This window comes from Taeniopygia guttata, chromosome 2, assembly GCF_048771995.1.
Source record: "Taeniopygia guttata chromosome 2, bTaeGut7.mat, whole genome shotgun sequence".
Lineage (NCBI taxonomy): Eukaryota > Metazoa > Chordata > Aves > Passeriformes > Estrildidae > Taeniopygia > Taeniopygia guttata.
The window spans coordinates 35,041,332-35,065,942 of NC_133026.1; the positions used below are offsets into that span (position 1 = coordinate 35,041,332).

Below are 24,611 nucleotides of genomic sequence, written 5' to 3' on the forward strand. Positions count from 1 at the left end.
TGAAGTAAGTAGAACTTGACATTTAAACCAGTGTTTTGGTAAAGCTTCAAAAGGACTGTGGTAGGACGGAAAAAATAAAAGTGGAGCTTAGAAAGTCATCTAAGTCTTTTTCTTCACAAAAGGTTATCCTATACTTCCTTAAACAACCCCTCTACAACATCTACTTAGCCTCTTTTGATGCAATTAAATTCTTAAGTTCTCTCAGGTATAGCTTCCTTTAGTATATACAGGGCTTAGAGAAAACACCAAAGAGAAAGTTAACCCAAATTCCCTCATGATTTTGTCAGTGGCCAGATTTTAAGAGCTCTCTGATCACATTTCCAATTTCCACTGCATTCTCTTCAACTGGCCCATATTCCTCCTGATTTATGGTAGCTGGAAGCAGACACTATTTCTGCAGAGACATGTTGGAGAACAGTTACAATTCAGGCAGCTATGCACCTAACAACCATTTCTTCTAACTCATATTTCCCAGCTTGTTCATGAGAATAACTCTGAAGGTTTTAACATCCTCTTAAAAGTCTATTTCCTATCCTTTTATCTATAAAATATCTTAACTCATTGCAGGAGTAAAGTAGAATGGTTTGATGGGATTTTTCTTGACTACCAGTTATTACTGTGCATTTATTAACTCCTTGATATTTGAGGTTTTTCCCTTTCAGGAACTGAGGTTAAGCTGGTTTACAGCAACTCCTTTTAACAATATTAAGTACAGCCACAACATTTAACTTTTTCCAGTCAACCGAAATCTCTCCCATTTTTCACAAGTCCTCAAGAAAAATGAGAATTCACCTGTAACTGCTTCAGTCAGCTTATTAAGTATCCTAGGGCAAAGTCCAGTAGGACTATTTTGTCTAAGACTGATTTACTTAAATATGCAGCTGTTGTCCTGTTTGGTCTTTGAATTGAGTCCATTTTCTTCATTATTTTTTGTAATAAGTTCACATATTCTCTCTTCTTTCATTTTCAGCTTTCATCCCCCACTCAAGCCTCCTTTAAATTCTCTTCACCACAAGATCAGCATGCAGGCTGGGGCTTACAGTGCAGCACAAGCCTTTTGGGCAGACAGCCGTCAATGAACAGACTCTCAGGAGTTTGTGTGCCAGCATGTGAATAAGGGCAATGGCTTGCATTGGAATGCATGGGCTGAAGTAAGGCATAGTAGTTTGTTTATGCCTACAGTTGGCTATAAGCCCAGAATAAGCTTTTTAGGTCAGAGTAGGCTGTTGTAAAGTGGGGGAGAATGAAGGGTACACCAGAAATCTGATATTACAAATTAGTTAGCAGTTCCTTACTAACAATGTAATCATATCTCTTACCCTGTCAGAATAGCCACTGCTGGACTGTAGGGTAGGTAGACAAGGTATATTGAGTGAACCCACAACAGATTGGCACATTCTTGGTAGCTAAATTCAGATTGCAAATGTTTTAAGTTTTCACTCAGCTGTATCTGGAGCCCTTCCTAGCCTGGTTATATTGTTTTAAAATCTCCTTATGCCAACACCACAAAGCTGTTACCTGGTACCAGCATCATCTAAGGCTGACGATGAAAGGCTGGTCACAGCTCAGCAGGACACCCACCTGACAAGATCCATGCCCAGCAAGGCTTCAGACTCAGAAGCTGGTTCTCTGGTCACGACAGCTTCATTGGCTACACACACTCCGTGCTCATTAGCTCCCATTTCTGCCCCCCAAAGCCAGGAGGGTCTGCTCAGCACCACAGCATGAGTTTTGGGCACCTGCTCAATCTCGATGTATGTGCACTGCAGAGACAGCAGGGAGAGAGAAAGTTAAACAATCACTTCATCTATTGCTGTGACTGAAGCAACACAAGACAGAAAGGGCACACGTTATTTTAAAGATCCGTGTTTTGTAAATGAACAAGGAACTTTTTAGAACATTTAAGTGTCATGTTTGAGCTTTCACATCCTTATATTGCATAAGCCTGGGAAAAGACATGTGCTGATGCTTGCAGGTTTCCAAGAGACAGGCAGGACCCAAATGCTAGAATCAGTGGAAAGCAGTAGGAGACAGACTGTACTGTCATATTAATAAAACACAGATCATACCTGTACATAGTAACAAATTCAAACTATTCTACCACCTCCCCTGAGCACCATCTCCAGTACTTTAATACATACATCAAGTAGCAATGGTAACTGGGACAAAATACATTAGAAGGCTTCCTCCTCTCCCTTGCTGCCTCCCCTGCAGCTGCCCCCAACAAAGAGACAACTGGTAGAAAGAGGAAAAAACACAAGCCTTGGAAAGATTCAGTGGTATAATAAACCACTTTGATAAACAGTCACAGAGGTAAAACATGGATATTGCTGTTGCTTAAAGTGGTGTTTTTACTATTTTAAATGGTCTACTTTAATTAGATGTCTGCAAATGTACTCTGATAAGTCAAAACACAAAGGAAGGCTGCAGAGAAGTAATAGCAAATGCAAGGAAGAAAGAAATTATGTTACCTTTCAAATACATTTACTTGCCTTCAAAACAAGCACTGCTTTCCCAGACAGCATGGATGAGAGCTTGATCCATCACTGGTTTGTGCAAACCAAAGAAACAGACTTTACATTTTACTGTTCAGTTCACATCAAGTTTTTCACCAACTTGATGTGATCAAACTCTACAGAATTTGCTTTTGAGAAACCTAAAATGTCTGTATTTATGAGGCATCTCTTAAGGCCAATGTTCCTATTGTTACACCTTCCTTACAGGAAGTAATCTGCAACAGGGTTTTGGAGGAATATCTGATCAGGTATATCAAAGTAATCACGATCATCAGAATGGAATTGTGAGCTAAAAGTTATTTGCCTTGTTTGCCTGGCTGTGTCAATATTAAAATCTAAAGCCAAAGAAATCAGTCCAAAATTATCAGAGCTTTAAGAAGCTTTGTTTTTTTCCTAGCCTTTCTTTCTGCATTTAAGGATTATACAGCATGATCATCTTCAGCCTGCAGTCTTGAGCTATGATTTTTTTACAGTAATAGTTCCTCTAGCATGCAATTAAATTTGCAATAGACTATCTTTGGTCAGAAATGAGATTTTCAGAGTCCTTCACTTTGACCATGCCACAGGGATACAAGAAAGGAGCTTGCTACCTTCATTAGGTAATGTGTGCAAATAGGTCAAAACTAAACATGACAAAAAACAAACCACCACGAAGCAGAGGGGCAGTGAACTCTTTCAGTCTATGGACGGGCTTAGGCAAGAAGATCCTGTCAGGGACAAATACCTGCTGTATTTGTAGGAGAACATCCCAAATATTTGACAGGCTGTTTGACCAAATTGCTTATATAGTAATACACTGTGATTTTGTAGAGGCAAATTCCTCATCTATCAAGCTGCAACAACATTTGGCACTGGCCAGGAGCTAAGATCTGACTAATTAGAACTCTTTTTAGAGTTCACTCTTTGCTTCATTGTGTAACCAAACTATGCCATAACTGAGATTTCTCATCAAACCCCCCCTCTCCTTTTGAGGTGTCAACAAACAAATCTTATCTTTGACATTCTACACAATTTCATTTCAGAGCTTCAGGTCAGTTCTGTTTGGATAAGCACCTGACACATGTGTGAACAGAGAATAAGTGGATTTGCTGGACTTGCAAAGGGGGACCTGGAGCAGCAGGGGAAGATTACACGTGAAGACAACATCAGAGCAGCAATCAGACCCCAGGTCTGCAGCCTCAGCCCCCTCCATGTCATAGGTGGTCAGCTGCCTGTAGCCATCCTGCAGAGCCATCCATGAACCTGCTCAATCCTACAGCAAAAACCTAGACACAGCATGGAGGAGACTTCAATACTCCATACACCCACACTTGCATCGCATTTTCTGGCTGAATAGCCCCATTATACAAGCTTGCTTACACTGACTCTTTGATTTTTTAGAAGGAAAAATGATAACACTCTAAAAAGTGATAGTTAAGCTAACAAAATGCTGAATGCCTTTGCTCTGCAAAACATATTTGCAAGGCTATCCTTGCTACCAATCACTTATTACTTGGTGTCTCATTCCAAAAGCAAGCACTACTAAAGCTGCTATTCATTGCAAAGATCTTATTCTCAATGGTAGCAGTTGAGAAAAGGGAAGGAAGAAATTGCTCCTGCTTGATGAATCCAGAGCATTCTGAAAAAAAAAAAACGGTGGGTTTGTTTGGTAACTATGTAATCAGAGGCCAGAAAACATCCATAGGCAGCACTACACACCTCAAAATAACAGCTGACACCTTCAATATTGCTTCTTTATGTCCCCCAACTGAAAAAGGAGTGAACATGGAGCATATTTGCATGCTATATTCAGTTTCCATACAATAACTCAGGTACATAGATGATATTCAAGCCTTGCCTTATTTATATAAATTGTCTCAGAAGACCTAAATAACAGAAAAACCATCTCAATCTGACAATTGCTGACAGGTTTTGTAAAACTACTATTGGCTTGATTCTTACTCATTTGTCATGATTATTGACACTGCTGAATAAGTCTTGATGGCATTTTACCTTCCCACTAAAATTATTTACTCAAGTAAGCATAAAAGTAGGCACTCAATGAGATTTATGTATTAAGGCAGGAGCTTGGTAATAATAGGTATGAGCTTCTCAAAAAACTAGGGTCCAGAAGTGACAACAGATTATTAATTTTAAACATAAAGCTCTCACTTCATAACTTCACCATCCCCTCGTTAAAATAACATCAGAAAACTCTCTCCCAAGAAACAAGAGGAACTGGGCTATCCACTTGTAGCCAAGACACATAAGTTGTACGGGTAGGTCAACTAGAGCCAGACACTGGATTTGCAACACAGCAAACCACTGCTTCTTCTTCCACAGAAAGCAGGACATATCCTTTCAACAGCTAAAGCACAAAAGGAAATAGTGAGGGAAAGACAACACTATCCACCAAAAAAAAACCTCACTGGCCACTAGATCTCTAGAAACAAGAACTCGGATGATGACAGGATTTCAAAAGCAGGCAAAAATTCCAAAATCCCTGTCCCCACTCCTGCACCACACAGACTTGGCAAATCCCTCCAGCACAACAGCAGAGCAGCCTGTTCCACTGAGCACTGGGCCAAACTAGGCAATGACAAATAGAACAGACATCAGGTACTGCTGTGATTCTGCTTGCCACTAACTCTGCCTTCAAAATTCCTGAAATGCCAAGCCTCAGCTGGACTAACATTTTTCTTTGAGTATGAATGCTAAAACCAGAAGAATAACGACAAATTTGGGGACAAAAGCTAAGAATGAGTGGTGTCAGGCTCCATTGATTTTCTGGAATTCAAGCCCTGAAAGTGGCATAACTGGCATCTTGCCCTGTGACAGTAAATTCTCATTAGAAAATATAAAACTGAAGAAGAGAGACCTCACACAGAAGAGATGCAGCCAACAACTTTAAAGAGAATTGAACAGGCTGGGAACTAATGATACTTCTTTTATTTCACTTACAGTATCAAGAAGAGAATCTTATCAAGGAATTCTAAGAATAGCACAAGGCACAAATGTATCTGCCAGCCTAGCTAGGGCATGCAGATAAGTTGGAGGTATTCCAAAACCAGACAGGACAGTCATAAGCACAAGAGATTTCTTCTTTCATTAATGAAAAGAAACTATTGTGCAGTTTCTACTGTACCAAGGCTGCAGAAGCCCAATTCCTAGCACTGTCAGTCAGGTCATTATGAAATATCAATGAAATCACATAGGCTTCAGCCCTGGATAACAAAGGCAATAGTCAGGGAATGCTTTAGAAAGAAATGATCTTTGAAAAGGGGCATTAAGATTCCAGATACAAATGAGATCCCACCCCAACCGCCTTCCCTGCCATCAGATGCCAGCTTGAACTTGGCATTAACTCTTTGCTTCGCTGCTTCAAGCACTGCCATACCATAGCACATAACTGAAAATAGGTGACATATCTGTATGATTGCAGCAACTCAGTAAGTTGCACCGCTGCTGCTTTTTTAACCCTTTCCAAAAGAGGGGTGCTGAGGCAGTCTCACAACCTGCTGCCCCCTGGCCATCAAGACATTGACACTGATAGCCTGGTTGGAAATGTACAGACAGGTGATTCCACAGATGACATGGGCTCCCTGGGCTTTCCCACCATGGTGAAGTGGAATTCTGAGAAACTAGAACAGAGCTGTTCAAGAAAGCCCTTCAGACTATCTACTGCAGATGTGCCTAGCAATGAAGTTTACAGACAATTCTTCTGCTGCTCATTTATTGAAACAAATTTAGCAGAGCTCAAAGAAGTGGGAATAAACTCTCCTTGGAAAGAGAAACATGCAAGCAGTACGCACAATACAAAAGAGGTGGTTAGACAATGCTATTACCACTGCTTGCTTACACAGCAAGTAGAACTACAGTATAGAGTGGAAGACACCTGGATGATTTTACCACAGCCATTAAACATGGCCATGACATCTCCTACAGCAGCAGAACTTGTGCCACAGTGCAGGGGACAGCCACACACCAGGATAAATCCAGCCTGGGTACCTCTCAAGTAGTCAGCCCCAGTTCTAGTGCTCACAGGGTCAAACCAGGACAGGGAGCAGAAGTCTCTCCAGCAGCAGGATGAATCCTCAGCAGGATGAATTCAGCAGAATAAATTCTCAATGCTCAGCTCTCAGAAACACACACTAAGGATACTCCTTGTATCCTCACATTGTAGCTAGATATAAAAGCATTTACTAAATGTACAAATAGAGAAAAAAGCCATTTTCTGCCACAGTAAAGTGTCTCTTTCTTCATATTAAGAACAGGTTTTTTTCACTTTTTATTAAGACCCTAGTGCATTTTACATATGTTTTGTATTTGTATATTGTTCCCAGCTGTTTGTATTCATTGCAACCAATAACTAAAAAATTTGAATCTTATCTCTAGCAGTGTGTAAGGATGACAGATTTTATTCTAGGAGAAAAAAAAAATAAATTACAGAAGCTAGAAAAAGCTAAACAGTTCCCCTGACAAAAAGCAAAACTATCTGCACCCTCTGACTGACTCTAACCTGCTCTATGAAGCCACAAAAGAGCCTCAGACATGTGAGCCACTGTATGGAAAAGTGCACCACAAAATGAAATTTAAGTATCTTTAAACAAATCAAATAAAATACAGAGTGCAGCAAGGCACCCACGGCTGAGAACACTCTCTGGAGACACTATATGTCAGAGTAGATTTAGCAGTCAAGAATTCACCTCTTCTTTTCCAATATAAAAACTTAGCAGGCTCCTGGGTGATAAGCAAAAGCAAACTGAAATGTGGATGAAGCCTATTAATTTAATGTTTTAAAAAAGTAAGAAACAGATTTCAAAGAAGCCACAAGGAGCCTGTCACGGAGACACCCTTGGAACTCTTGGATATCCTAGGCATTTGAAATACTTGCTCACTCATGTTTTGACACAATTAAATGGTTTGGGTCAAGGTGGAAGAGTTAGCAGATTTTTGCCCCACACAATGCCCTCTCCTACAGTGAAAACAGCATTCCTACAGTGAAAACAGGCTTTGAGAGGGCAGAAACATCCGAGAGATTTTGGCTTCTGCCTCTGAATTGCTGCCGGGTTGTGAACTGTGCCACGAAGCCAAATCAAACACATGAGCGTAAAGGCCAGTGGCCTGCAATGGAGCAGAAGAGAGAAAATGCTCACCTTAGCCAAGCAAGAGGCAGCTGAAGGCTGCAACCAGTTTCTTTTCTCAGCTGTCTGCCTGGTGCCTCTCTGTTACCCCTGGGTGAAGTCTCAGGGTGAGTTCCAGCAAGGTGGCCTGGGCAAAGCCACCAGTCTGCATCAGCAGGAGCCCTGCTGCCGACCAGCCAGCACCGTGTCTCAGCAGAGGGGCAGGAGTGCAGCTTCCTAAACCACCTCTGAACTGCAAATCTTCAGCCTAAAACCCCATTTGTCTACACAGCATAAGCAAAATGCTCCATCATAGGCACAAACACTGCTGTGTTTCACTGAGCTCTCCTGCCAGGCACCACTTTCCCATGGAGGTGTCATTGGGGGGTGCCCAGGTTTACATCCACACCTGCAGCAATGTGACTGCAAGTTAGCACTGCCAGTCTGATCTGGAGGCTTCCCAAAGAACAAATTCTCAGTAGAGCCTGCTGCTGACTTCTGTTACCAGATTCTGAACACCTTGCCCATGACACAGTGCAGATAACCCAAATAACTGCCAAAAAGGGGAACCAAAGCACCCCAGACCTGAACTGCAGCACTGGTGTGATGCCTGCTGATTATGTTACAAACACCAGGATTAAGATCACCAGGTAATACAAAGCCAACTTTAATACAGTCAAAGTCTGCTCTCCAGGCTTTATACTGTCTTGCAACAGGCAGAGACCCATCAGTTTCCTTTAGGTGAGTTTTCATGTCTGCAGTCCTCAGACCGATGTACGGAAAAAATCTTACTGCTTCTCTGAAAACTCAGAGCAAGGGGAGGTAGAATGATACCCATTTAAAAAAAAAAAAAAAAACAAACAAAAAAACCAGAGAAAACAAAAGAATAACTAAGGCATAACTATGTCATGATGCTTTAGAGAACAAAAAAATTCCTCCTACCCCACAGAGAGCTGGCTTTTAGCCCGGATCTGTGTTTAATACCAACATACTATAAAAATTTTGAATATTCAACAGTTTTATAGACTTCTTTGCTAGTCTACCCTTTCTACTTTCCCCTTTCCATTCCTCCATAAGAAGTATATGCTGTTAAGGTAAAAGAGCTTTTACAGCTCTATAGTGAAACAAGAAATCATTACTATTTTGAAATCATGAATATAAGATCAAATTAGAGGAAAGGAAGGTGGATCTTGAATGAAAAAAAAAGTCTACATGGGAAATTCATCCACAAAAATGTCATTCAGCCAAGACTCCCTCAGCAGAAGGAAAATCACAGCAGGTTACTAGAGAATAAAAGAAATCTAGTGAGTAAAATCTACTGTAAAAATAAGACAGAGTGGCTTGCATCTTAATTCTCACTAACATGACAAATTCTTAAAATCCACATCTGGGAAAAAATAGAACACCCTTTTAGTAGAGGAATCCCAAAATGGACTTTATTTATGCTTAGGGGAGCAATGCTACACCTGCTCACACAAATTCAGTAGGAGGATCACTACAACAAGGAAGAGGGCTGATCAGCATCTGCCTCTGCAGAATTGCAATGCAAGGGAAGAACAAACTTTTGAGAAAGTTGTCACACCCATACATAGAAGGGACCTTTAATGAAAAGCCCCATTGTTCAGGGTCTTGGGAACCTGCTGACGTGGAGGGAAGGAATTATGCTGATGAGCTAGCTGCAGGGTTACTTGTCTGGTAGATTGAGGCACAAAGATCAGGCTGAAAATGACTTTGCAGTATTCACTGAGCTCCCCTGAGACCCTGCCAGAAAGGAACTGATAGCTGTACAGCACAGCCAGGCCAATTCCTTTATGGCAACAATCTCACTGAATTACTGTGAGCCACTTTTGGTTACACTGTGCATTATCACAGCTGCAAACGGGAGCAGCACAGAACAGAAATAGGAAATAAACAGGATACAAACTCCCTGACAGAGCTCTGTAGAACAACCCATGTCATTATCACCTCTTAACACAAATTCAGACCATGAGTGGCAGTCACAAACAGGCAATCACAATTTGACACACAGTGAACCAAAATTTGTGCAAAAAATAGAACATAATGAAAACCAAGTCCACTATCATTGTCCATTGAAGGTAAAGAAACCAAAGCAAATATACAATATGTAATGGGGAGAAAAGGTGTTCATTTGTTAAAAAGAAACCCAAACATTAGGATAGATGAGAAGAAAAATCTAGTCAGAGGCACAAAGGATTACTGACTTAGAAAAACTGTAGTGTGAAATTGATCAACCACATTTTTCCATTTGTAAATATCATACATTTAGTTTCTCAGAGCTGTTTAGTTAATTTTACAAAGTGCAAGGGAAGGAAAGCTGAAGTAAAAAAGAAAATCTACACCAACAATAACTGAAGTCTTGAAGTCTTGGCAGCTTTCACGGGTTTTAAAGAACAAAGTATTAACCCTGAGTATGTCACAGCTACATACAGAAGCTTTGACACTCCTCTCCACTCCCCCATCAGTTAATTACCAGTGACAACTTTGCTTAAGAGGTAGATAGTGTTGCATGCCTGGTACTTAAGGGAAGCAGATGGATTCAAGCCTTTCCTTAAAGCCTTTCTTGTCTTTGAGGTACCACTCTCTACCAATACACAACGACTGTGCAAAGCTACCAGACAGCTACCTTAGACCTAACAAAGCAATTAAAATCAATTCTGTGTTTTAACCAGCTTACTCTACTCGAAATATGCATGAGTAAAAAAAAAAAAAAAAAAAGAAAAACACATTAACAACACTTAGAGCTGAACGTGATGAAGAGGCAGTGATAAGCAATTACTTGCACTCTCAGAGAAAATGATGGGTTTATCCTATGCTAGGAAGAAACAGGAAGAATTTTGGCAAACATCCAGAGCCTGTATGTTGCTGTACACAACTTTACCTGAAAAACTTCAGGTTAGCTAGTGAAGAATTACGTAGTAGCATAGACCACCAGAAGCCAAAGTATCCATCAATTCGGACTTAAGTCCCTACTTTAGGAAAAAAAATGGCCTACTCCAGTCTGTCATCTAAAAGTGCATCTTCACCACACTGCAACAAACTTTACCTTGATTTAAAAAAAAAAAATCAGCATTTAAGGAGAATGCTTGCAGATCCTTGTTGGCAGACTAAATCTACAAACTGTGTTGTGCTATGAAAAGGAATTATGCTTCCCACTTCTAAAAGGTCTGGCAAAAGAGTTGAGCTCATGACTGAATTCTAAAAAAGGCACGAAACCAGTTAATTATGGTGCGAAAGACGAATCATAATAGATTATATATGGCTTAATTATATGCTTCAGCAAATTATAACAATCTTATCAAGGAGTAAGATATGGAGCAAAGAGACCAAAAGAATCAAGAACTCTTACAGTAAGTTCTCCATTAAGGGTACAAAACAAAGAAGCTTTCCAAAGTTCTTCTTCCCCAATAACAGAAGGTTGGTGGTTTTTTTCATTTCCTGTTCTATGAAGAGAAAACAAACTGCTCTGAAGCTTTCTTCTTTTCTTATTGTCACGCTTGTGTTACATATGCCAGCACATGTCTACAAGGTGCTACAGCACTTAACTGTACATAGTGCTCCTGGAGGAGGGGATTTCTTTATATCCAAAATTAAACCATTTAATAATGCATAATTTGTACTAGATGTTGGCAGCAAAAAGAATTAAGAGAACATTAACTGTTAGAAAGAAGAGCACCAAACCTCTGAAATCTGGAAGTCATCCCCTTTGAAAAACAGCATTAAAATTGGCACTGGCTTTCTGGGTAAGTGCAACTAGATCCATAAAGAATGTGTTTTGATGACAGACATCAGCCTGGTGCAGAACACCTTCTGTGCTTTGCCTTCTGCACAGCCAGGGGTAGGAGGAAGCTGAATGCAGGGAACCTCACAGATTCTGCTTTCCCAGCTGCCAGACAGAGCAAGAACCTGGGACTCTCAAAGCTCCTGGCAGTGCCACATCAGGCTGTCTCCTCTGATAAAGTGACTGCCTGTACAGATCCTAGACTTTCCTTCTGGTGCCTCAGTCTCTTCATTCCACCTTCACTTTACACTTCCCCCTCTTCCTGTCTTCTTGTTCATTTGTCCCTTTGCTTCACTCTTCCACATCTGCTTATCCTTTCCTTTCTCCTGTCATTAAAACAAGGCTGCAATAACAGACTACTATTACAATAACCTCCAGCAGGGTCCCTTTCAACCTGCATCCATGGCAAAAATTGACCATGATGCAGGTGCCCAGCTGCAGAACATGCCAACAGAGCCAATGGCATATACAAGAGACAAGTCTGGCTTACAAAGCTTGTGCACTCTCATTTTCCTCCTCTCACATTCCCTTATTAGAGCACAAGTTCCTCAAGTTCCAGATTTCTGGATACCTGTTTTTCAACCTGTGTAGCATAGCTAGGCCCCATTATTGCCAAAAAACAATAATGAATGAGAATAATTCATTTAGCACGTGACCAACTCCAGAAATTGGAGTTCTAGTTCCAGTTAGCCAGAATACTTTTACCTTAAAAGTAAATCAATCAACTCCATGGTGCAGGAATCTGAGATGTGAACAGTTTTGTCTGTCTGCTGGAAAAAGTACAGGTCATGGATTTTTCCCAACTAAAAAAGTTACATTGTGAGTTTTAATTTCAGACTTTTAAAAAAATCTTGTCTTTTTCTACTAAAGAGATCTGAGTGAAGTGAGCAAGGACTCCATGATCTGATGAGAAAACAAGACAGTATTCATTTCTTCCAATAACAGTGATTTCCCACAGTTTGAATGCAACAACTCACCCTTACCTCAACTTTGCTTCCTGGATCGTGCTCTGCAGCAGCAAAGTAGACCACCTCCTGTACTTCATCCCTGGGCCGTGCAGAGTTCTTCCCAAATACCACCAGCCCATCTTTAGAACATGGGGGGAAGGCTACAAAACAGTAACTTGGAGGAGCTGCAGCCATCCTAGAAATGAAAGAAGCATAAACAAATAAAACGAGTGGGTTTTTTATTCATAACTGCATATATTAGAGAATCATTCAGTCTACTGGTACTAACTGTAGATAAGAGGGAATGCACTCACACTGTACAGTTCATTGTCCAATAATAAGGGAAGAATAGGTCAGCCAAAGGAAGCTTATCTGAATTAAATTTTAAAAATATAATAATTAGCATAATTTTTCACCCAAGCTTTGTGAAGGCATAAATAGGAAAAAAGGCAAGAGAACTGTGCCTTGATGAGTCTGCTTAGTCCCCACTGGAAGAAGATACTCTGCACTGGAGCTCCTCGGGAACATATGACCTAGATATATTCTGCTGACTCAGACAAGTGCAGAAACACGGAATAACTTTAAATAATTTACTCCCTCTGCTCACATGCACTTTAATATTTTTAAAAAGGAAAGATAAAACATGTTTGAGGGACTCCTAAAAGAGGACAACAGTATAACTGGAAACAGAACAAAGATACAGTACAATTACATCAAAAACTGTCAGTCAGTTTATCTACTCAGATGGGAGAGAGACTGAAGTACTAATTGCACTTTATTTTCTCTGTGGTTTGTCTGCATTGCTGCTCTTACCTGAAGTTAATTGATTGCTGTTTATTTGTTTAGGTTTAGGCTAATGTGAAATGTTTATAGGATAATTTTAAGTGTTTGCAAGGACAATATATTAAGAAAAAATATAAACTGTTTCAGGACTATTACACTACTGTAGCTCATCTTGTGTATATTGCCATATCTGACATTTTTTTCCACCATTGAAAAAACTTCTGGCACATATGGCTACAAAAGAAAAATGTGGCGTGTTTATCACTTGTTTAAAAAAAAACTCAAGGCAGATGGCTACGTTTTCTTCATAGTTCTTATCACAGCAATGGAAACACAGCCCCCAAATAAACAAATATGTTTCTCTTTGTCTTCTACAATATCCTGACGAAGTAAAATATTTGCACTCCTTGGAAACAACCAGCACATAAGTTTCCCCCTCATATTCATCTGCAAGACAATGCTGGGCATGGGGAAGTGTGCAAAGCTGCTTTTTTACCATTAGCTTGCACATGCTTCAAACCATTCAAATTTGGCTTTCTCTTTTTCTCCTTTTTTTTTAAGCAGTGCCGTTTGAATACATACTTCTCACAGAGCAGCAGATAATAAAACAGAGGAAGAATTCCTTTTTTATAAAGACTGTAACCCATAAAATGGTAATTGTTTTCCTGTGGACTATGAACAGGTCACACAGATGCTCAACCTTGGGAAAAAATGGTCAAGTAGTTCCATGTTAGAAGTGCCCTCTACCAACACAATGCGAGGCAATGAATTGTCCAGGGAACTCATACAATATTTCAATTTAGGTAAAAGTATATTCATCCACTTGAGCTGAAAATGCATTAGGAAACAAACAAATCCCTTTTCATAAGCAGAGTTTTGACCAGTGGGAAAGGACAAGCTACTCTGAGCTGGAATTACTTCAGCTCATAAAACACATCTGTCAGAGGACACTGGGCTGCAGACCTGCCTATTGTGCCTCTAAATCTGGGACATTTCAGTTTCTACAGGAGTGTCTTGCACACAGACAATATAAAAAGCCTCACTTCAGTTGCCACTCATCACCTGCAAGTCCTCAGAGCACCTGCGGTTTAACTGGAACCCAGAGTATTTGTAGAGTGCTGCCCAACCTTCATCACTAATGAAACCATTCAGTACTTTGTTATTAATTACTCTGAGTATTGCAGTGTTGGTGATGTCAATGAAACTGCTTTCCAGCACTTTAAGGTAACTCATCTTTTAGAGCACCAAATTTGTATTCTGATACATTGCCAAATGAGCCAAAATATTGAACAACTTGCAGATTTAGTGAGGATCTCCCTATTCAAAAGAAGTATTTCCATTATTCCAAACACTAACTAAGCAGATTTATTTGAAATACATGACACAGCTGAAAAATATTAGGCATCTAAGAGCCTAGCAAGGTTAAAATTATATACAATACTGATTTTTATTAAATTAATACCTAAGCCTATTAGCAGACAAGCTTAAAAAGGCATGAAATATTTCAGCATTCTGTCACTGAACAAATATGGAGGTGTGCAAGGCAGACATTTACATACCTACAGTCTGAGTAGATAGGGAAAATAATTAAAAGCTTGTAGGTATCTAATGCCCTTAAAATTCTGAAACCTCACTGAAAGAAATAGTCTCAACTGTATGTGTGAAATTTTATTTTTTCCCCTCTTAAATATACTAACAGTTACTGAACCTAAAACAAATTGCCATTTTTGTAATGCTTCTTTAAGTATGAAAGTATGAGTAAGTGTATTGTGGGATTTTTTTTTCCTTAAATATACCAACAGTTACTGAACCAAAAACAAACTTGCCATTTTGATAATGCTTCTTAAGCATGAAAGTATGACTAAGCTCCTCTATAACTGGAGTTCCCTTCAACACACAGTATATTTCATAAGTATGAGCAAGCTGCCCAGTAACTAGAGGTCATTTCAACACAGTGTATTTCATACAGGCAAGTAACAGTCAAACACTATGTCAAATGCTTTAACCTTATCCTGAAAACATGACTGTCTATGGAGGAGTTTGCACTAGGATCCCAGATGACATTTTAGAGAAGGAAGCCATTGAGCAGTCTACTGCAGTTTAAATCTACTCAGTTTGCTAGGCAGCACTTTCTCCCTGAACCTCATTTGGTTCATTTTGAATATGACAGGATGGCCATTTCTCAGATATACCCACAACCTCTGCTTGTTCAGAACTCTACTGTACTTTATCTTCCTCCATCACATAGTTAAAACAGTCTGTTAGCAGCCACCTATCTAAGCAGGAGATTTCTACTTGCCTGCTTTGTGTTCTTCTTTTCTTTATTCAGCTTCAGGTTCTCCTCGTGCTCATTTTCACATATTTGCCACCACTTTGCCTTCTTACACAGCTCAATACCGAACAAACATCTTTCACCCACAGGAGGAAAAGAACACTCCTTCATAGTACCTCTGATAAATCAGCCTGACTTATAAAACCACCTACTGTTATAATTCCTATACTTTTTTTCACAGAGTTAGCTCCTCCAGTGAAAGGTAATCTTGAAAACCTTAGAAAACACAGGGAATGACTGCAAATAGATCTCAGTTTGCTGCCCATTCACACTGTTCTTTACCACAGAGCATGTTAAGCATAGTGGCCTGATTTTCTCAGCAGACCTAGATTCTGGTGTAGACAGAGGTAAACCTACACCATATGTCTCCATTGCAAAGCATTGTACTCATAGATGGGCAAGTTCAGAGGGGGATTGTACAGAGAGCATTGTGGGCTACATCCAACATCACTCTGCATATGGAAGCCCTGGAAATGGACAAAGAGCTGTACATTATGCTGTGCCACTATGCAGTAACTGCTGCAGTTGCAGGGAGTTAACAGGCATCATGCTTGGTCGACCTCAAATCACTGCAGCCACAAAGGTTGAAAAAAGAGTTCTAAGCAGCAGCCACAATCTCATATACTCCACTTGCTATCTTTTTATTTGACAGAAACATGCTACAGCAGGGATGCGATATTCCACCTGGTCATATTTTTTTCCCGTCTCCTGTGTTCTGACACTATAAAGAAGACTTACTTAACAAGTTCCTTTATTAAGATCTCTTCTCATTGTGATAAGTCCCATTTAACACCTGACAAGCCAAATTAATTGTATGAATATATCACCACTGCTGTCAGTAGTAAAACAGACAGTACTGAGTTCCTAAATATTTTAATGCAGAAAGAAAGGAGTAACAACCATTGGGCAATCATAGAATAAAAACGGTTGGAAAATACCCCCATGATCATTGAACACCCACAGCTCCCTCAGCTGCCCCTCGTGGGACTCGCTCTTCACAGCTTCATTGCTCTTCTCTGGACAAATGTCTGGCTCCAAGTATCACAATGGGAAACAACAGGTACAACAATTATCAGGGCTTTATAAACACATCTGAACATCGCTATGCTCCTGAAATAGGGTGAACAGGGGTGTGTTAATGCCTAGCATAACTAACCCATAAATCTTGATAAACATAAACCACCAACTTTCAGGTTTGAAAATATCAAAACCTGAAACATTTGACTCTGGGGTATTTTCTGTTTCACAGTATGTGACCCGTTTCACAGCATGAGGATCTTACAGATGCTGCCACATATTAAAAAAGCTCACAAATTCCAGTTAGAATAACTTGTACTATTAGAATAAATATCATCCACAATCAGAAATTTAAAGTGCTCAACACAGAATAAAATCACTATTAAATCTGTACATAGAACTTGTGACAATCTAATGGAAACTTCATTTAGATGTCATTTTTCACTTACAAAGAATGAACAGACAAATAATGCTGAAAGAGAGATTACACATGGAATAGAGATTCCAGTACCCCATCCTCCACCTCATGAACATGAGTGTCACAGGCTCAAGCCACACTCGTAAGAAAACAGAGACAGGCATAAATAATTCAGTGTGCTTTGGAGCCTTCCTTCCCCCAGCCCAAGAAAACTGAAATAGCTATGCATCCACAACAAAGCACTCTCAGCTTAGCATGACAGAGTCCAAAGAAAGGAAGATTTTCATAGTAACTAATTCTAGATTCCTTGGGGTTTTATTTTGTTATTTTCCAGAATAACACTGTGTACTTCTCTGAAAGCTGTAATTTGGTACTGCAATAATCTTTTATAAAGCTCAAGAATTTGACAATAAAATTACTTCTCAAGAAAATAACTTTATCATCCTACATCAAATAGATGTTGACTTTTAAAGTCAACTTATTTTCCTTGTTTGCCAAAATAGCCTGAAGACATTAAGGACAATGTAATTAATAGTTTTACAAAGCTACAAATTATGTGAAAACTGGCTCACCAATAACACCTTTCAGTTGCTGTCTTTTTAATAAAAAAGATTTCCAAAATTAAACATTCAATTTTATGAACTATTAAGATCTTGAAGCTCTTGTAACAAGTTAGTGTTCAAGTAATGCCAAAATTTATAACAGTACAACTGAATTTGCTCTTTTCTCTGTCAATTGAAAAACAAAACAATAGGTTTATGATGAAAGTGCAGCAGTCACTAGGAAGCAGTGGGAGATAAAAAGGATTGGTGAGAGAAAAAAAGGGTGAAAGTAAGGGTCTGTCTTGAAATTTAATTCATGTTTATTGAACTAAACCAACATTTGCTCTTCACACTTCTCTTTTAATTGCTATTCACTTAATGCCCTGCAACTTTTTCTCAGGGAAAGCTAGAGATGCCACTAACATCATATATAAAAACCCTTTGGGTTTAATACAAGTTTCCAAAATGTTAATTAGTAGTTATTGTTAATCTCAATTAAGATTTATACCAGATGACAAAATTCTGAAGGTGCTATTCCTGTGTAGAGCAAGCCCTTTCCAGCAGCACACCATTTAAGACATTTTAAGTGATGCATGTTTACAAATAGTTCTGCCCCAACATGCTGTAGAGAAGTTGTTTTCTACACAATATAGCCTCTTGCTCAAAAATTTAATAATATCTAGCCATTGTCATGTATAAAATAAAAGGTGCTACATGAGAAGTCAGCTGCCAGCAATACAGATCCTCTTCACAAGGAATTGAAGCAACGCTCAAGCAGATATTAAGGATATTAAGCATCAGTGAGACCAAGCAGTCAGCAGAGGCACCAGAAGAGCATTCACCTCATGCTGTGATGAGTAGCATTCAGCTGTAAAATTTGTCTTGTATTGATTTGACTCAGAAGCTGGCAAAACTTCAGCTTGATGAGGCCAAACCTTCACCCAGGAGTATAATTGCTATGTTCATTACTCAGCATAGCTATGCTAGCAAGCAAGGCTGGAGCAAGGAACAGCACACCTTGCTTTCATTCACCTCAGTGAGGTTCCGTAGATACATCACACAGACTCATCTTCCTAACATTTTCTTGCTTGTCTTCCAGAGCTTTGTTGGTGTAACTGTCAAGCTCTCTGAAGCTCAGACGTGATCAAAGTGTTGTAGAGGGTGAAGAATAAACCTCTCCTGATTCCCAGTTTTTCAAGCACACCTGAGATTGTCCTAGATTAATATTACCATTATTAATGTCCTAGATTAATAGTACCATTATTAATGCTGGTACCAATCAACATAATGCTTTCAAGACAGCACAGGTGTCCACAAAAACAAGTGTGGTAGTGTTAACACTCGGGCTTCATCTCAGACCTCCACAGTAGTTTGGTCAGAACATCAGTTTTATTGATCATATAGCCTGATCCATCCACCCTCACTTCTTTGGTTTCTTCAAATTAAAGCTGGGCTTTAACAGGTGCTTTAGGTTGCAGAAATACAGGCTGCTAAACTCCTTGCTGCTATGTTTGGACTACATTCTGGTGATGACAGCATTTTCTTTAATATTTATCTTACAAAAGAGATTTGAGCTGCTTTTAAGGTCCAGAGAGCACATTAAAGCTTTTATGAAGACATATAATGTGGTTTTGTGTATTAAAGGATGACTATTCCTCACTTTATTTTGTGCTTTTATAAAACAGAAACCCAGCTGTGCTAATACTGCTGAACTATTTCAGTAACATTTAAAGATTTCAATAAATGGTTTTCATTGCAACCAGAAAGAGTAAGTGAACTAATCTGCAAGAAGCATTAACAATAAAAAACGAAGAGCCGGCATATGAACAAGGGTCCTCAGATTTGGATCACGGCTGTCTCGTTAGGAAAGGAAAAATATATGGAATGGGCCATGCATCATTTACTCTCAACTCTTCCATATTTTTAATGGGGTGGCAAAAGAAAGGTCTGTTACAATTGTGAAAACTCAGTTCAGGGCTTAGTTGTTGGTTTTAAACCTCTATTTTAACCTTCAAAATAAGATGTTTCTTGTGCCTGAGACAAGCTTGTATTTCCATTTACAAATCAAGTCCAGCATCTTATGCACATAGAGACATGTGATCTCTGCACCCTGCAGAAAAGCAGTGCTTCCAAAAACAGAAATGAAAAGCAAAATTCATTCAGCTGCAGGCAGAGAACAAAGACAGCAAACTGAAAGGCACAATAATAATACTGTTCCCATCCAAGGAAACACTGAAAGGTTGTTTTTTTTTTGTTTTGTTTTGTTTTATTGACACTTTGGACACTTTCACTTTTCAGGCAAGAAGAAGGTTGCATGTATTAAGAAATTAGAAAGCAGAGACTGTTCCTGAATATAAAGCATAAAACCATGGCAGATCCCTGTGTCCATATCTTTTGGACATTTCATTATCAGACCTAAGTCAAATTGTTTGACTCTTCCCTAACTACCAATGGATGATGACACCAATTTACTGCTTGAAGGTGCCACATCCACATGGGATTGTTTCTGTCCCTCCAAGCTGTGCCTGACAAGATATCCAAGGGGATTTTGATCAGCAGCTGAAATTTAGCAAGCCATGTTCAAAACCTGTTTGTTTTTGTTTTGTTTTGTTTTTTTTACATTAACTACATGCTGAAAATTTCTCAAGAATTTACTCAGAATGGTCCAACTTTGAGTCAAGGATTTTGGATGGCTTTTTTCACCAGTAAATTTACTTTTATTTTTGAATTATGAGAAATAGCAACTCCCTACACAGGCATAAAATCAAGTTGCACTTCAAAGCTTTACTAAGCTGTATGCTCCCTTCAGTCATTTAACTGAACAAATGCATAATAAGCCTGGGAGGAATTGAAAATATTTCTCTTGCTGTATGTGGGAACATTTGGAATATTCCAGCCAACAGATTGCTTTAGACTGTCTCAAAAAAAAATCAGGTAGTGGCCATCAAATGAGCATTCTGAAATTCTTCAGCAGTTTAAGTCTTAACAAATGGTGAGACTTCAGCTGTTATAAAAGTTTACAATCCCTCGGCCAACCAGTTCTATTTTAATTGTGTAATACACCCTTGTCCAAAGTATGCCCTTGTTTTAGAAGCAGGCATTTTTCAAAATAAGACAGGATCTTATTTTTTGCCCTATGTAATCTGAATTATGTTAATGAAAACGTAGTTCTATTTAAAAACAAATCAGGGTCAGTCATCCAGAAGACAACAGATTTCAGACTCATTTCCATCACAGGCTGCACATGCAGGGAAAACTCATTATTTATACAGACTTTTCACTGAGTGGGTGTCGGCGCTCTTAATTAAGTCTCCTAGCAGACACAGAACTCTATCCCTTTTGTGGCTCTTATCCCAGTCTGCAGTTTGAGGTTATATTTGTAACACTCTCCATTTTGTAGAGAAGCACCTGTTTTCTTGCTTCTGTCACTGGGGCAGAGACCCTTGTTAGGAGCTGCTGGCATCTAAAGCGTCTTTGTACAACATCCAAGTTCCCAATGAGAAGTCGCTAGCATAGCTGTGCAGAACTCCTGGCTGTGCAGTTTTTGCTGTTTGTAACGAGCAGCACAATCGCGTTCTGCGCTGCCGCGCAAGGGAGGCTGCCCAGCTCCTCACAGCCGCCTAATGCGCGCTGACTGCTCCTCATTCCACGTTAGCAACGTGGTTATGTCAACAAGGCGCAACATAAAAAGCATCAAAGTAGCTTGCTGGAAGTCTCCCTTTAGGTTTCAATAGATCCTAAAACTCAGAAAGCGTCGCAATGCTCTCCCATAAGAGTTTGCTAATGTTAGGATGCAACGCAGTGTGTTGAAAGAAATGAGGCATTTGGGGACTTCACAGAGAGGCAGGTCTGGGTAGCAATTCTTTTTCTCAATCTGCTGAATTTACAGCAAAGGGAAAAATGCACTACGGGGACAATGTCCACCATCACAACTCTTCAAGGTCATAATAAAGAAATTCTTACTAGAAGCTTCAAACATCTAGCAAACTCTCCAACATGCAAGCTGCGTAAAGCATCCACAGTTGATAACTTCTGAAGGAGAGGGTGGAAAGCCAAATTCGGCAACCTTTACCAAAGATACCAAACCTTGGCACAAGTAAATAAATGGAGCTTAAATCATGCCGTACTTTACAAAAACAGAACAAAACGAAATAATTACAAACATCTTTCAAAACCGGAAGAGACCTTTAAAAATCTCAAACTGTAAGCATCAAAAATATTTTCTGGGGAAGACAAAACTGACTGATACCAATGAAGGATTTTCATTCACCACATTTGCCTCAATGCAAGTCCTGCCTTTTTAGACTGTTTCTGTAAGTTCTGGGACATAAACTACTTGCAGAAGTCCACAGCATTATAAAATGGTTTCAGTTAATTTCAGAGTCAGTTCACCTCAAAAAGCTGAAAGTCCTGTGTTCACAGAGATCTACTTCCTAAGTAGAATATGACTGGAGAGTTTTCAAGATTTTGTTTTGCCTGGCTGGAAGATTTAGAGTGCATATTATGAATAAAACATCATATTTGGATGTGCCTTATATCACTAATTCTAAAACAGCAATAGTTGAAATTTTAGTAGCCTATAACCAAATGAGCCAGTAGCTCCACTTCTCACAAGTTCATGTATTTATTATCTTTTAAACTAGTTAGCACAGACACAGAGTTTGCATCACAAAATTTACCAAGTTTACTACAGCACAGTCTTTTCTCTGGGTTTATTAAAGTTTCGTATCTTACAGGTATGGATGGCTTTTCTCATTTCTGTGACACTTTTTCATAGGGATAGATTTACAAGCATGTGCATTCATAGAATCAAGGCCCTAAGCTGTCTTCTGTTTGAGAATCTGCTTTAATACGATTTATTTCCTCTTTAACTATCAGTACTGGAGAATTTTCTTTTTAAGGCAGATTAATCATTAATCATAGCCTATAGCATCATTATAGTAGCACAAATAGAGATGTCAGTTTGTAGGATATACCTACCTTCAGGAAGGGATATCTGCTCATCAGTGAATGAAACCAGCACATACCTACCTGAACGTAACAGTATGCTTAGAAAGGCACACGAAGGCATCTAGGTTTCAAGGTGACCATTTGAAAAGGCACCTTCAAGAAAAAGATGGGGGAAAACAACCCTCGCCGGGTCCTTAAAGAGCAGAAGGGAAATCCGCAGCGAATAGAGAGTGCAGCGAAGAGAGAGGCCGGAGAGCCTCGCTTCAAACGGGAAGGCAAAGGACAGGCGGGGACAGCATCTGCTGATGCCAGCTCCCAGCACTGAGTCTCCCCCGCACCGCCGGGCCGGGGGAGGCGGCGGCGCCGCCGCGGCACGGGAGGCCCGCAGACCCCGCCCGGCGGCGCGGAGCAGGGGCGCGGAGCCGCCGGGGGACATCGCCCGCACCGACTCCGGGAGAGCGGCTCTGCGCCATCCTCCCGCGACATCCCCGCTGCTCCCCTCCCGCGACATCCCCCACGGCTCCCTCTTTCTTTGCCTCCCTACATCCCTCCTTGCCTCCCCGCCTCCTTGATTCCCTCCCTGTCCACCGCCGCCGCCCGGCCCTGGCGGGGAGAGCCCCGCCGGGAAGGTCGCCGCCCGCGATCCCGACACTTTCCCCGCGCCGAGAAGTAACACAGTAGCCCGGCCGCGCCGCTCCGAGGAGGAAGGGGACAGGGAGGTGATGGGGAGGTGACGGGGAGGTGATGGGGTGCGATGGCGAGGTGCCGCCCTGGCCCGCGGCGCTGCCGGCACCGCTCCCGTACCTGAGCGCCGCTCCCGCTCCTCCCGCTCCGGTCGGCCCGCGGCGCCCGGCCCCGCCCCCTGCGCGCGCAGCCGCCGCCGCCGCTCGCTCCGCGCGCGGGTCCGGCCGGGGCGGCGGAGGGCGCGGCCCCAACGCGCCGGGACCGCACCGCGCCGGGGCCGCTCCGCGCCGGGGCCGCTCCGCGGAGGGGCCGCTCCGCGCCGGGGCCGCACCGCGCCGGGGCCGCTCGGGAGCCGTGCGGACAGCGCGGCCCCCTGCCCCGCTCAGTGATGCTGCGGGGAGCTATCCGCGTCCGGCACGTTATCCCTCAGCCCGTGCTGAGGACTCCAAGAGCGTGTTGAAAGAGAAGGGGCTTTTTAATTCCGTTTTAGTCTTGTGTTCCTCTGTGTCACACAGAGATAAGTCTGGGAAGTGAAGCGGGTGTTTCAAAATATGGCTGCTACCTCATTAACCAGTCAAAGCACTGCATAAGGAGTTCTCCAAACTTTGCAAAGCTGAAGAGATGACCTCATCAGAAGTACCCGCAAGGAAAGGGCTGTTAAGGATTGGAATGGGCTTTAGACTGGCATTTAGCACCGGGGTCTAGTTGATGAGGAGGTGATCAGTCAAATGTTGGGCTCAATGATCTTGGAGATCTTTTCCAACCTAATTAATTCTGTGATTCTGTGTCTCATGACTGAGGAATTCCCTGCTGCTACATATGAAGTGTCACAGTGGGCTCCTGTCCCTCCAGCAGCTCTCAGCTGGAGAGCCTCCAGGGATCTCTCAGCTCTTTGGATGCAGCAGCACCAGCACCAGCAGGCCCAAAGCAAAGCAATAGCCACTGTCCCTCTGAGGGGGGGCCCATTCACAGCACAGCATCCCTCAGCCACGACATGTGGAGCAGACAGCCTGCTCTCTTTGCCAAACTTGCCCAGATGGGGCTGTCCTCTGTGCTCCATCCTCAGCACACAACCTGTGCCTCCATGCAAAGGTAAAAATAGTTTAACCACTAAGTATAATCATGCAGGTCCCTGTATAAATTGGTTAACTGCTAAATATGGTGTAACACATATGGTTACATGGTGTTGGTATAAGGCAGTACCTTTATGTTTCTGTCTCTGTCTTCAAGGAGAAGAACCTTGCTGCACATTCCACCAATTCCGGCCTTAAACCAGACATTTAATGTGCAGAGGAGACTGCCAAGTATGTTTGATGGGAAGACAGGAATGTTGAAAGGAAGCAGGGGAAAAGGTCAGAGAGGCAAGGATGAGACAGTAGAGATATTAAGGAGCATTACAAACTAGAGTATTTCACCACAGGAGCAGAAAAAGCAAATTTGTAAGGTTGGTAAAGCCATACCACTAAAATATCACACTGCCTGTTAGATCAGAAGATCTGGTTTAGTAACTGGCTAAAGAGA

At 41.1% G+C, this 24,611-nt stretch overlaps 1 protein-coding gene across 2 annotated transcripts in view; it reads right to left on the bottom strand.

Moving 5' to 3' along the window:
• Positions 1 to 23,324, bottom strand: part of SCRN1 (secernin 1) — a 38,410-nt gene extending 15,086 nt beyond the window's left edge. Inside the window, exons 1-3 of one of the 2 annotated variants that reach the window (XM_030264915.4) lie at positions 23,211 to 23,324; positions 12,401 to 12,560; positions 1,582 to 1,763 (exon numbers count right to left, since the gene is read on the bottom strand). In XM_030264915.4, coding sequence (XP_030120775.1) covers positions 1,582 to 1,763; positions 12,401 to 12,559 — 341 coding nt within the window. In that variant the 5' untranslated portion in view covers position 12,560; positions 23,211 to 23,324. Of the gene's footprint in view, positions 1 to 1,581; positions 1,764 to 12,400; positions 12,561 to 22,487; positions 22,645 to 23,210 lie in introns of those variants that run through there. The other variant, XM_002196010.7, reaches the window with a different exon arrangement.
• Positions 23,325 to 24,611: the final 1,287 nt, after the last annotated feature.